At 39.9% G+C, this 14,720-nt stretch overlaps 1 protein-coding gene across 1 annotated transcript in view; it reads left to right on the top strand.

Moving 5' to 3' along the window:
- Positions 1 to 878: 878 nt before the first annotated feature.
- LRRC42 (leucine rich repeat containing 42) overlaps positions 879 to 14,720 on the top strand; it is a 21,532-nt gene continuing 7,690 nt past the window's right edge. The window contains exons 1-6 of the mRNA XM_077779710.1: positions 879 to 1,363; positions 6,853 to 6,984; positions 8,155 to 8,273; positions 9,831 to 9,919; positions 10,090 to 10,203; positions 13,687 to 13,771. Of these exons, the coding sequence (XP_077635836.1) occupies positions 891 to 1,363; positions 6,853 to 6,984; positions 8,155 to 8,273; positions 9,831 to 9,919; positions 10,090 to 10,203; positions 13,687 to 13,771 (1,012 nt within the window). The 5' untranslated portion in view covers positions 879 to 890. The remainder of the gene's footprint in view (positions 1,364 to 6,852; positions 6,985 to 8,154; positions 8,274 to 9,830; positions 9,920 to 10,089; positions 10,204 to 13,686; positions 13,772 to 14,720) is intronic.

The following is a 14,720-nucleotide window of genomic DNA, read 5'->3' on the forward strand; positions in this document are numbered from 1 at the left end:
CTTAAAAGTTAAATTGTTTTCCCAGGTGTTAAAAAGTTTTTTTTTTTTTTTTTTTTTTTTAGTTCTTGTGATGGAGGTCTTTCTTTGTAGATCCAAAAACTCTATTGCTCATGGTCTATGTAAGGCTGAGCAAATAAGTAACCTTTAGTTCCACAAATATCTGCCCAGAGATTGTTATATGCCAGAGCACTGTGTTAGGGAGTCTAGATGAATTAAACATGGCCCCTCTCCTCAAGGAGCTCGAACCAGTGGAACACAGGCCCAGAAATAAATCAGTACCAGAACACTGAGTAAACAAAGATGTGGAAGGTGCCAGGGTAGCAAGGGAATTGTTAGTTTCTGGTCTTTGTTTTGTGTATAAATATATTTTTAAAAACAGAAATAGTAAAATCCTTATGAACTGTTTGTAACTTGCAAATCAGTAACAAATTTAGGATTTTAATGACTGCATACATTCCATGGTAGGAATGTATCATAACTTACTTAGTAACACCCCTGTTGTTGGACATTTAGGTTGTTTCCAGTTGTTTTGCTATTATCGACTGAGCTGCCATGACTTTCCTTAGTGACTGCGTGCTTCAGTAACTTCCTCAGGGTGGATTGTAGAGATAAGATTTGAGCTGGCTTTTGAAAGACAAGTAGGAGTGCACCAGGTACAAAGAAAAAGGGGGAAAGTAGGAAACAGCATTCCAGGTAGTGGCAATAGAGGCAACCTTCCCTGCCAGAGTTCATAGGCAACTGGTAAGCTTTGTTTCCTCAAAATAACCACAGGGCCTTCCTGGTAGGCTCATAAAGCTCCGGGCACAGCCATATGAAGTTATATGTTACAAATGGCATTTTAATTGGATTTGCTTCCTTTGTGCCTTGCTTTTACAGTTGCAACCAAGGCAATGTCTTACTACCTCAACTCAGAAAATCACCTGGACCCAGGACCCATCTATGTACGAGAAAATGGTCAGCTACACATGGTCAATCTGGCCTTGGATGGTGTCAGGAGTAGCCTGCAGAAACCAAGGCCTTTCAGACTGTTTCCCAAAGGCTTCTCTGTGGAGCTTTGCATGAACAGGGAAGATGATACTGCACAGAAAGAGAAGACTGATCATTTCATCTTCACATACACCCGGGAGGGGAATCTTCGGTACTCTGCCAAATCTCTCTTCAGCCTCGTCCTGGGCTTTATCTCCGACAATGTTGATCATATTGATTCCCTTATTGGCTTTCCTGAGCAGATTGCTGAAAAGCTGTTCTCTGCTGCAGAAGCCAGACAGAAATTCACAGAACCAGGTGCGGGGCTGAGGGCTTTACAGAAATTCACTGAGGCCTATGGAAGTCTGGTGCTTTGTTCCCTATGTTTGAGAAACAGGTGGGTGTTCTGATTGGAATATCGAGTATTTTATTGGGCGTGTTAATTCTGTCTAGTTCTCAGGCTTCCTCCATCAAATAGCAGTTCAGTTTAAAACTTCCAAACACCAGGTGGCAGACCATTTTGAGAAAAATCACTGTCTTTCTAGCTCCCCACCCTCACCAGAAAACACTTAGCTTTATTTTGAAACCACTTTGCTACTACTTGACTGCCACCACTCTTCCATTCATTAAAAAAATAACTCATCTACCAACTTTTTCCCCCCAACTTTTCTAATATGAGAAAATAGAAAAGACAATGTGATCTGCCAAATATCTCTTGGTATGCTCTTGGGGATGTGAAGATTAGTAACCAAAGTTCTGGGCTCTGTTCCAGTTCTCAGACCTTTAGCTATTGAACATTAGATAAAAAGCAACTTTCAAATAGTGAGTAAAATTTCAAGTATCCTAAAGTTTGGAAATTTTCAAATAAGGTCTGTTCACCTTAAAAATAGAAACTACCAATTATTTTACCAGCAGAAGATGGGCTTATTTAGGAATAAAAGAGAATTGCAATCTGGGACAAATAAGCTATGGCAAAACCATAGGCAAGTCCAGGAGAACAAAGGAGAGGCATACTTTTTTTTTTTAGTTTATTTATTTTGAGAGACAGTGAGCAGAGAGAATTCCAAGCAGGCTCCACCCTGTCAGTGCAGAGTGTGACACAGGGCTCAAACTCACGAACCATGAGATCATGACCTGAGCTGAAATCAAGACTCAGAAGCTCAACTGAATGAGCCACCCAGGTGTCCAAAGGGATACTCTTTTAAGGAGAAAAGAAGGAAGGTGGGAAGGTTATGAACTAAAAGTCCATTGGAGTAAGCTAGGAGTTCAAAGTGTGGTGGCTTTTCATTGGTGAAGCTATTGTGGGGGGTGCGGATGATGAAGAAAATAGTTTCTTCATTGGCTGGGAGTAGTAGAATAGGGTTTATGTGAAAGGTCAAGTCCATTTAAGGTCAAACCTGGCTCTTACTGTTGGGTCCACTGTTGACTACTAGTGGTAGGACTTAAGAGCTCCCCCTGCTGAAAACTCCCTACTTCATTTTAGTGAGGCTTCCCGTGACTCATTTTCACAGGTCCCAACAGCAACCCTTGTCACTTGCCTTTGCTCGGGTGCTTTTATGGATTCATTTAATGGTTTTATTTCATCGTCACATAAAATGAGCATTTATTAATTAAAAAAAACTTTTAAAATGCTCATGGAAAATTCAGACACCAACACAAAAAGATATAAAGTGAAACATAGCCTCCCTCCCATTTTTACCTCCTATCTTTCCAGAAGCAGCTACAGTTCACAATTTTTTATGTCATTCCAGAGATATCTCATACACGTACGTGCTCTCCCCTTTGTCATACAAGTGGCAGCATAGCTTTCACTGTTACACACTTTGCTTTCTTTATGGATTTTGAAAATATCTGCCATCAACACCTGTAGATTTAAAAAATAACTGTAGTGTGCCACAGTGTGAACTTTTCTTGTGATTGGTAAATGTGAAAGGTAGCTTACTATTAAGATGCACCATCAGTATAACCATTAAAACAAGGCTAAGAAAAGAGCATGTAGGAAGAGAAAGTCATACCAGAAAGCATAAGCTAAACTCATATGCTTACAAAAACAAAAAAGAAGCAGTCTTTATTTAATTGGCTCACAGAATTAATGGTTTCACCCCAGTCCAAACATTGTACTATAAAAAGACAAGGCCTAAACACATGCAGATGAGAGTGGAGCTGCGGACTTAGGAACTGAGCAGGCACATTGTAAAAGCTCTGTCTCTGTGCTGTGGTCAGTCAAAGCCGAGCCTGGGACTGGTGCCAGCAGAAAAAAGAATTACCTTGCCCAAATGAAAAAGCCAAGCAATACTTCACTGTAGCTCATGTATTGAAAATACATTTTATTCCTTCATGTTTTGTTCCAAGTTATTTATGCTCGTTGTGGAAAAATTAGAACAATGAAAAATAAATTTATGATAGATACCTTGTCTTCAAATTATTTTATAAAGGTGGTGCATATTTGGGAAATACATAAAGCTATAATTTTAAGAAATTCATAATGCCACTATATGTGGTGATCATTTTCAAATATACATTTGGAAATATACTCTAACTTGTATTCTGTTTTTTCCTCCGCCTACCATTATAGCTAACATATTATGATACCAAAAATACTTTTTATCTGTTTGTGATGTCTGTATACCCTTCTGGTGGTCAGACTGGATGAAAGTAGCACTTTAATTCATATTTGATGAGCACAAAAATTAGTAGCATTTCTGGAAAGTAACTTGGCAACATGTGTCAAGAGTCTTAACAATTTCCTCACCATTTGTGTGGCTCATTCCATTTATTGGGAATCCTAATTTTTAATGTAATAATCAGATACAGGAACAAATATTTTTATATAAAGGTGTTCATTATAACACTGTAATAATGAAAACCTGAAAGTTGAGTATCCAGCAATAGAAAATTAGTTAAGGTAATTACAATACATTCATACACTAAAGTATTATGTAACTATTAAGATTATATTCAGAGGTCGTTTAAAATGGTGTGAAATGTTCATATATACTACATCTAAAAGGTTTAAAATTACATATATCATGTGATCCAATTTTTAAAAACAGGAATTTTTATATGTATTGCATATAGAGAAAGAAAAACTTTCTAAAATATACACTAGATAGTGAGATTGCAATTGGTGTTAATTTTCTTTATAATTTTTCAAATTATCTTAATTTTTTCTACAAAGAACATGTATTACCTTTATAATCAGAAAAATAGAAACATTTTTAATGTGATTTTTTTGACTCCTGATTTAGTGCAACAATTCTAAACTTTGCTGTCTTACTCAGATACAAGAGTAAGATTATCAATTATGATCCCAAACTTCCCCTGTCCTTTAGAATCCCCAAAGGAAAAATAGGAAATGGACAAGAGATTTGGGTTTGCATTTACAATCCAGGGCTGATGCTGCAGCAGCAGAGGTTTTACCTGCACAAAGGAGTTCAAAGAGAAGGAGACTGAGAAAATTATTGAAAATAAGATAATTGGGGAGATTCAATCACTTGCTGTTTTGATGTAGTTCACAAAACTGCTTGTCAAAAGGAAAAGTCCGTGTCTTTGTGACTGGGTCCCAACCCTATAAGACTATTTCTTCCTTGTGTTGAAAGCCCAGTGATTTTTTTTTTTTTAAGTTTATTTATTTTGAGAGGGAGAGAGCGTGTGTGTCTGCATGCAAGCATGAGTAGGGGAGGGGCAGAGAGAAGGAGAGAATCCCAAGCTAGCTCCATGCCATCAGACCAGAACCCAGTGCAGGGCTTGATTCCTTCCACAAACTGATATCATGACCAGAGCCAAAATCAAGACTCAGATGCTTAACCAACTAGAGCCAACCAGGTGCCCCAAAAGCCTAATGATTTTTAAACCCACTGATGGTCACAGGTAGGCAAGTATGTTTTCCTCAAAATTAAAATGTCACCCTGGGGCTCGTAGGTAGCTCAGTGGGTTAAGTGGTGGGTTAAGAGGCTGACTCTTGATTTCGACTCAGGTCATGATCTCACAGTTTGTGAGGTCAAGTCTCGCATTGGGCTCTGTGGTTGACGGTGCAGAGCCTGCTTGGGATATTCTCCCTCTCTCTCTCTCTCTCTCTCTCTCTCCTTTCTCAGCTCACATATGCATGCGTGCTCTCTCTGTCTCAAGTAAAAAATAACTACCATTCAATGAAGTTCTATAAGATGACATGTGTTTGTGGAATATTGTTTCTAATTTTCTTAGTAATCCTTAAAAGTAATTATTTGCCCCATTTTCTAGCTGGAGAAATTGAGGATCAGAGAGGGAGGTTAAGTAACTTTCTGTAGTCACACAAGTAAATAAGATTGTTACAATCCGAATTCAGATGTATCTGACACTAAAATAAGTCTGTGTTCTTTACGTTGCTTCTCCGTTACACTATTCTGAACTCTTTAAAGGCAAATTGGAAGACCAGTGTTGAGCAAGACCCTAGAGCTTTAATCATGTCTTACATAAACATCTAGTGGTGTCTGTGCCTTTGTATGTTGGTTTCTCAGCCTTGATTTTAGTAATGTTTGTTAATCAAAGTATATGTTGTTAGGTCCTTTGCAGATAACCCTTGTTTCAGAATTACTGAAAATCTTTTGGTTAATTGATCAAAGGATGTGTGTTTTCCTTTCTCTGATTGCCAGTAATCCCCCAAATCCCCATTAACCCACTTCAACTCTGTGATTGGAAGATGGAAAACAGCAGCTTTATTTACAGTGCAATTAAAATATGTCTAAGTAAATAAGGCTCAATTGTGTACCCAGCTGAGCTCTGTCACCAGGCAGCTTAGAGAGGGTATCAATGCCCCAGGCCATCTGTACTTAGCAGTCAGGCCAGTGATTAGCTTCAGCAATCTTATTTTGATTGGAAATAGGAAGAAAAGAGATATAATTCCCCTCTTGCCCTCAGAGTATTCCGTCTTGTGTTTTGGGAATTTATGATCCTATTGACAGAAGAGAGAAGTGAGCACTATTAAGTGTAATTTCACTGATCCTGGCATACACTTTGCTGTCGAAACTTTATATACCCATGAGGAGAATGGATAAGAAAGGCATGCTCTTGCCACAAGTCAGTTTCCCTGTTCTTTTAGGATCCTCCCCTCTGTTTCCTGTCACACCTAATCCCTTTTCGATTTTTCCCCCTGACATCATCTGAAATAGATGAACAACTACAAAGCAGGGTGGAGTCCCCAGCCTGGGCTGTGAAATGCCCTTTTGATCTCCTTTTCCTCTCCAGAGGCCTCCCTGATGCTTCCTGATAATAGTTTGGCAAGGTGCTCCAGTGTAATTAAATTGTTTGTGCTCACAGGTTTGTCTTAGCCATCTCGATTAGCCATCTCTGAGCCTTTGGAGTCTGTCATGCTGTACATGCTTCTGGAGTAAAGTTAATAGGCACAGTGGAGTGAGCAGCTACTGAAGCATGTGTTTGAATAGGAATGATAAAATATGATCTGCCAAATATTTTTTGGTATATTCTTTGGGATGTGCAGAGATTGGAACCCAGAGCTCCAGGTTGTATTCCTGTCTTCAAACTAGTAGATCCTGAGCATAAAGTAAAAGGCAACTTCAAAAGAATGAATATGAGTATCCTAAAGTTTGGAAATGCTCCCATAAGGGCCCAACACCAACACCAAGGTCTGTCTTCTGAGAGACCTTGTCTCCTGTGTCTTGCCTTTGCTCGTACGTATTTATTAAAGATTTTATTCCACTTCATGTAGAAAGACTCTCAAGACATTTACTAATTTATAAACTCAACCTGTGCCCGCATAGGAGTTGGTGAAGTCTGCTTATTATATATGACCTTGTCCTGATGGAGTGTTGACTGTTGACAAAGACACAAATGATAACGTTTTAAAAGAAGGAAAAGAAAAATTGTTGATTGCTCTCCATGCCCCCACAGATACCTGGTGATTTCAGAAAAACTTGAGGAGATTAAGTCTTTCCGGGAGCTGACCTGCCTGGATCTTTCCTGTTGCAAGCTTGGAGATGAGCATGAACTTCTAGAACATCTCACCAATGAGGCCCTGTCTAGGTACTTACCTGCCCCTACTTGTAGATGAATTGTTTTATTTTTTTAAAGGATGTTCAATGGGATCATCTTGAAGAATGCCAGTTATATCCTAATCCTGTGTTTATTTGTTAATTTTTATTTTCTAAAACATTTTCAGTTTCCTTTACTGAGCATAAGCAATACAGATCGGACGGGTCTTAGGAAAGTAAGTCACCTGGTTCATTTTGTAAATAACTTTTATTTAAACATGTAATACAAGAAACTGCCAGAGGTGAAGTAATTTTGCTCTCAGTTTATCCAGTCTCGGTTTATTCTAGCATGAGATACTTCTACAGGTATTTACAATCATTCTCTTTTATTTTAACTATCATTGAACTATAAATTACTTAAAATGTAAACTATTAAAGACTGCCTAATCCTTTTCAAGAACCATAATTTTAAAAAATTGCCCAGTTTATACCATTCACAAATAGACCAACTGATCCCCAGTTAGTCTGGCCAGTAGAGAGGAGGCGAGATGGATTTCTTTGCGGTTTAATAAACATCCAGAAGGGTAACAACATTACAAAGTTGAGTCGAGCCAGCTTCCTGGGGCCTGCCTCAGACAGCAACACCACACACAGCCCCATACAAAGGTATTTTTGTGTGAGGTTAGTAAAGGTTCAGACTTCTTGTATGGGGGACAGTGGAGCAAATTAATACACAATTTCAGGATAGCTGGATGGATTGGTTATGGGTATACCTAAAAACCCAATCTGAAATCTAGGTTTATAAAGCTAGTTAAAATTAGAGGATTATTTGCTTTGCAGAATGAATTCTCATAGGAATTCTTTAATAGACTTTCCTGACAGAGAGTGTTTTTGGTTTTCACATAGGATTTGTCATGAAGGCAGCTTTTGTGTTAAACGAGGTATGTGTATCTCCTTCATGAAGTCCCTGTTTACCTCATTTGACCATATACTATTAGTGCCGTCTGCCATCTGAGGTTAGTGCTACATGACACGATGATCCCTGAGTTAACCCTCAGTGAATAGTAACAAAAGCTTTTCAGCTGCTAAATGTATTGGGTGTGAAATAACAGGATGTAGAGAATAATTTGTATTTTTAGATGAAATTTATGAAAGCATGTTCTTGTACATGGACTTTCTCAAACTCTGTTTAAGTGATTTACTTATGGACTTTGTTTCCTAGTGTAACTCAGCTCCACCTGAAGGATAATTGTTTATCTGATGCCGGCGTGCGGAAAATGACAGCACCGGTTCGAGTGATGAAAAGAGGCCTTGAAAATCTAACGTTATTAGACTTATCTTGTAAGTTTTTTTAGAAAATATAGTATGTAATGTTGGAAAAATGGCCTTAGAAATCACCTGGTTCTTGCCCATCATTTTAGAGATGACAAGGTGAAGGGGAGGTGACCTTTCCTGATGCCACAGCAAGTTAGTGGCAGAGCAGAACTGAAGCCAGAGGCTCTTGACTCCTGACCATATACCTTTTCTATATGCTGCCACCTCTTTAGGATAGGAAAAGCCTTTTGCAGAGCCAGAACAGACTATCCTGAAATTCGTGTGGAACTACAGAAGACCCCAAGTAGCCAAAGCAATCCTGAAAAAGGAATAGGAAAAGCCTTTCCACATTCATCTGGGCCACTTGCTGTGTGCCGACAGAACAGCCTTTCATCATCTTCATGTCATATGTAAAGGACATTTGGCTCATCTTTCTTTGAGCTGCTGATCCATGGTGTCTGTCACCTAGGTCTCTTTTAAACCAGTATTTGATGAAAATCTGGATGAATTCACAGCTGTGGTAACTTTCTCGGGATTAGCCAGCTATTGACTTCAGTGGTAGAAAATTGCTAGAGACCATTTACAATGTAACAGAGCATCCATTGAATATATAGCAGGATGGTGTGGTGTCAAAAGAATAAAAGGAACAGGGTTAAGGTCAGAGGACAGTCCTTGCTCTGCTACATTTTTAGCAGCCATGTACCCTTGAGCAAGTTATTTAATCTCTCTGAGCCTTGGCTTCTGTAAAACGAAGACAATAGTGAATGTCCAGTCTCCCTCCCAGGAAAACGTATTTACTCAGTAAATGTTTTTTGAACATCTAGAATGTGCCAGGCATTGTGTTCATGGCCTTGAGGACTCAAGTACTACTCTCTGATTTGAGAAGGTAATATGTGAGAAAGTCTTCTAAAAACAGTGCAAGTTAGTGAGTAGTGGTTGTCCCTGTGTCTAAATACCTTTGAAAAACTTTTTAAAGGGGCATCTGGGTGGCTCAGTCAGTTAGGTGTCCGACTTAGGCTCAGGTCATGATCTTGCTGTTCATTAGATTGAGCCCCACATTGGGCTTCTCTGTCCCCATTTCTCTCTGCCGCTCCCCTGCTCATGCTTGCGTGCATTTGCACGCTCTCTCTCTCTCCCTCTAAAACAAAAAATAAAAACATTAAAAAAGAAAGAAATGTTTATAGCTTAAAAATACATGTATTTTTAAAATAAATCTTTTTACTTTGGAGGTGAAATAGCCATGCACAAAATCTGATAAACCATTTTAATACATATTGATGAATGCTGTTTTTATAAGACTCCAAATTAAACCCTTTGGGATAACTTCTTGGTTCATTTATTTTTCTGCTAATCCCCAACTCCTAGAAAGTCAGGGCTATAAAGGATCTTAAGGGTCATCTAGTGTGGCTTTTCCATATTACAGACAGGATAAAGATAAGATCCTTATGTTGGTTTTCTCTGAAAAGTTTGCTCACTCAGTATTTTATATTTTATCATTATTTGGCCTTTTTCCTGAGCTTGTTGTTAGATATTAGCAATAGTTCTACTGTAGATTGTAATACAACCTATGCTTCTGACATCTAGGTAATCCTGAGATCACAGATGCGGGAATTGGATACCTCTTCTCTTTTAGAAAACTAAACTGCTTAGATATTTCTGGGACAGGGCTCAAGGTAAGACATTTGCTCCCTTCTCTTATTTCTCCAGACTCACAATTAGATATTTTGTTGCTCCTGCTAATTGGTGTTTAGAAAGACCTGGTATTTATGAGAGTGCTTATTCCCTGGTGAAAGCAAGCAGGAATTGACTAGATGTGTGTGCATTCTTGTTCTTTCCTTCATAGGACATCAAAGCCGTAAAACACAAGCTCCAGACCCACATCGGCCTTGTCCACTCCAAAGTGCCTTTGAAGGAATTTGATCACAGTAACTGCAAGACCGAGGGCTGGGCTGACCAGGTACTGCAGATTGCCCCCCCGCCCCCCCCCCGCCCCCTAAACACACACAGCGAACATGGCTTTTTAAGTCCAAGTGCCTAAATCAATACTTTGAACAAACATTAATCCTCTTGATAGTCCGACCGAATGGTCTTCTTCAGGTCTAATCGGAGACACTAACGGCCTATAACTGACCCAGCTACTTACGGCAAGGTGCTGATCCTTACATCTCTTGCTCTGGTCACTGGCTTGGGTCTCATCCTTATTCGCCCCTGGGAGAAAATGCCGTCTTATAAAGGCTCAGAAAAGAAACGAATTCTGGCTTGCTATGCAAAAAAACCAATAAGACCTAACTTCAGGACAGATTTTCTTAGCATGTAGATGGATGCTGGAAAGAGAATAACTTACACTGTTAAGGATTCAGATCTGACCCTTCTCCTTAGTTTGGGCAAATTCTTAACTCTTAGAGTCTTAGTGAGGAAGCATCTTTTTTGTCCTCTCACTTAGCAGACCCTCCCATTTTCAACTTGGCTTTGATTCTCTCATGCCCTCTCTGTGGTCTTCCTCACTTGGTAAAGTACAGACCTAGATAGGAAGTTAGAAGGTAACTGAGCAGCTTGCTTGTGGCTTGTGCCTTTCTTCTTCACACACTTTACACTAGTGTTTCTTGGTGGAGGCCTAGAGGACCCACCAGACTGTTTTGTTCTAGATTCCTCCTTGGCTCCACTATACTGCATGATGGTGGACCTGTCCAGCTGCCTAATTGTAACATCACCTCCCTGTAAGGAATTGAGAAGGGGGGTCGAATCAGTATATTAGGAGTGCTTTGACATTTGTCCAGAAAATGTGATGCTGAAATGATTACAACAGTGCATTGCCAGACGGTTTGTAGCACTGAATGAATCCTCTATATATCCAGTGGATGTGGGGCAGATGTGATGGTCAGACAAAGGTTTGATGAAGTTTGGTAGCATATGACATGGTAGAGTGAGCATAGGCTATGTCAAAGAGACAAAAGTTTGGGATCCTGACTGAACAGCCCAATAGCTACATGATTTAAGGCAACTTGGAGTCGTTGCTTCTTCATCTGTAAAATGCAGAAACCTCTTAAAGAGCTTAGTAAGGATGAATTAAAATAGCTAGCATCCTGGTCTGAAGTACGGGTGGACCACAGAGATATTGTGGGTTTGGTTCAGACCACCTCAGTGAAGCGAATATTGTAAGAAAGCAAATATTTCAACAAAACAAGTCAAATAAATTTTTTGGTTTCCCAGTGCATATAAGATTTCTGTTTATACTATAGTCTGTTAAGTGTGTCATAGCGTCGTGTCTAAAAAAATAAGGTATGTACATTAATTAAAAATATTTTATTGCTAAAAAATGCTAGCCGTCATGCCCTGAGCTTTCAGCGAGTCATTATCACTAATGACCGTAACAAATACAATGAAAAAACTTGACATGTTATGACCATTACCAAAATGTGACACAGCGATGTGCAGTGAACAGATGCTGTTGGAAAAATGATGTCACGACTCACGTTACAGAGGATTGCCACAATCCTTTAGTTCATAAAAAACACAGTATCTGCTTAGTGTAATAAAGCAAAGCTCAGCAGAGAGGGGCATGCCGGTGAGTTGGTGGGGGCTCCTTCATGCACACAGCTTCAGACCACATACTCTGAGTAGGCCCCTAGCGCGGCTGCAGCGTTTTACCCATCTCTTGCTAATCCCCATTGAAATGTTTCAGGCTGACTCCAGTCTCCTCCTGCCTCATTCTCTCCCCAGGTGACCAAGAAAAATGAGGCCAGGTAACAGGAGTCCCCTTCCTGCCCTATCAGTGTCTCAAAATATTTTCAACCATATCCCACTTCCCTCCTATCCAAGGGGTCGGGTCTGCCACTTTATTCCAGTGAAAAATGCCAGTGTTTGTTTTTCAGTTACAGTCCCACAGATCCCCAGCTTTCTCTGGGATATGCCCCTAATAATTATTACCTCTGCTGCCCCACCTTTCAGCCTTCAGTCTCATGCTTTGTTGGCTGTCTTCTTGCTGTGTATCAACGTGAGTTACCATCTTTCTAACATGTTCTTCATCCACCCCTAATGCAGCTGTGAATTGGTTTCTATGATCTTTCCCACCTCCTCACTGCCCACTCAGCTCTTCATCCTTTGTAATGTGGGTCTGGTCTCCACGGCTCTGTGGTGGGTGTTTTCTTGAGGGTGGTGTGTGATCTCACTCTGCATCTTCCTCACTTTTCCGCAGGACTGGTATGAATGTGCACTCCTTTCCTGGCCTTTATCCTGACTCCCACTCACTTCTCCCTCCAGCTCTTGCTGATTCCTCACTTCCTCCACCACTCCTCTGCCTTCTGTCACTCTCCTGGTGAGGTTAGCCGTTCTTAAAGCCTTAACTGTCCATGCAGGGAAGATTTTATCTTCTCTGACACTGCAGACATCAGACCCATTCCTAAATATTGTCCATAAATTTCTACCATGCACCCCAGATTCAGTGTGTCTGGAACCAAGCTCATTTTTGTCTTCCTTATCTGCAGTACCTCTTGCTCTTGACCTTCTTACTAGTGTTAGTGGAAGCACTATTTTCCTGATAGTCCACTGAGTCATCAGGCATTTATCCTGGTTTATCCTGGCATTCTCTTGGGTCTGACCCATTTTCCATAATCAGGAAGTTACCTTGGAAGGGATGATACTTAGTATTTACTGGGTGCTTCCTGGGTACCAGACACTGCTAAACCCCTCATGTAATCTTCCCAGGAGCCTGGGGTGGTACATACTGTTACTATTTTACAGGTGAAGACATTGAGACTAAAGAATTAAATCACTTGCTAAGGGTACCCTGGCCAGTAAGTGGAGGCAGTAACTCTGTGCTTTCGTGCCTCTGCGTCCTGCAGTGTTTCCTTGACGTTTTTTGGATCGTTTTCTTACATACTACAATGATAAATATTAAATTAAAAGTTCTTATTTCTTGTGGTATATGTGAATATAGTTTACACTCTGCCAAATTTCCAAAAGAATTTTTAGTAGCTTATAATAAAATACTTTTGTGACAGATTTAAAAAATGGAAAGTGATCATGAAATGTGAGAATATGGAAACATGGGCATTTTACACATACAAGAGTTTGAATTGTATTTGGTATATTTTAAGGCATGAAAGTGAGTCTAGGAACGTGAAAAATATTATGACTAAGGTTTTACATTTTATTACTTAATTTAAGAATATGCACTTTTTCTAGCTTGCAGTAGAGATGAAAATATGGAATCAGCTTCATATATTTTTCCTGAGTGTTGGAAATACATATATCCAACATGTTTGTATTCTGATCAACTTCTGTGTTAAAACAGAAAATCTAGGCCTGACTTGGTTATCCTTACCACCTGTCATCTGAAGTAAGATTACCACAGGGATTTATGGTTCTGGAAAGGGAGCTAAGGGAAACAAGGAAAGCTTGAGATTTTGTTTGGATTCAAATCTTTTCAAATACATTTTAGATTGTTCTGCAATGGGAGCGTGTGACTTCAGAAGCTGTGAAGCCACGAGAAACCACGGAGCCTCGAACAGCAGCTCAGCACTTCTGTAAGAAATTCCCTTTTCTTTGGAGTCCCTTAGGTTATTTGTACCCTTAACACAGTTAGCCTGTCTTAACCCAGTGGGAAACATAATTATGATAGTATTGACTTAAAGAGATCATCAAAACTTGTATTCTCTCAACGTGCCACGGCGTAAGTTCACACTTAGCAGTAAGCACCTACACCAGGAAAATAGTTTATTAAATGTATGTGTGTGTGTATGTGTGTAGATCCCATCTTGTTTCAAAAAGATCTTCAGTGGCACAAAAGTAGATGGAGTATACAGAACATTTAAAAAGGAATTAAGTGTAGCCAAAAGATAGAAACAACCCAGGTATCCATTAAAAGATGAATGGGTAGTGGTGCCTGGCTGGCTCAGTCGGTGAAGCATGCAACTCTTGATCCCTGAGTTGTGAGTTTGAGCCCCACGTTGGGTATGGAGATTACTCAAAAATAAATGTTAAAAAAAATACCCCCCAAAATACCCCAAAAATGAATGTTAAAAAAATACCCCAAAAATAAAATCTTTAAAAAAAGAAAGCTGAGGGGTGCCTGGTTGGCTCAGTCAGTTAAACACCCAACTTCGGCTCAGGTCATGATCTCACGGTTCGGGAGTTCGAGCCCCGCATCAGGCTCTGTGCTGACAGCTAGCTCAGAGCCTGGAGCCTGTTTCAGATTCTACTCCTCCCTCTGTCTCTGACCCTCCCCTGTCACACTGTCTCTCCCTGTCTCTCTCAGAAATAAATAAAACATTAAAAATTTTTGGCCAACAGACACATTAAACGATGCTCAGCATCCCTCCTCATCAGGGAAACACACATCAAAACCACACTGAGATACCACCTCACGCCAGTCAGAGTGGCTAAAATGAGCAAATCAGAGAACTCTAGATGCTGGTGAGGATGTGGAGAAATGGGCACCCTCCTACACTGTTGGTGGGAATGTAAACTGGTGCA

The sequence above is a fragment of the Crocuta crocuta genome, unplaced genomic scaffold (genome assembly GCF_008692635.1).
Source record: "Crocuta crocuta isolate KB4526 unplaced genomic scaffold, BGI_CrCroc_1.0 scaffold168, whole genome shotgun sequence".
Lineage (NCBI taxonomy): Eukaryota > Metazoa > Chordata > Mammalia > Carnivora > Hyaenidae > Crocuta > Crocuta crocuta.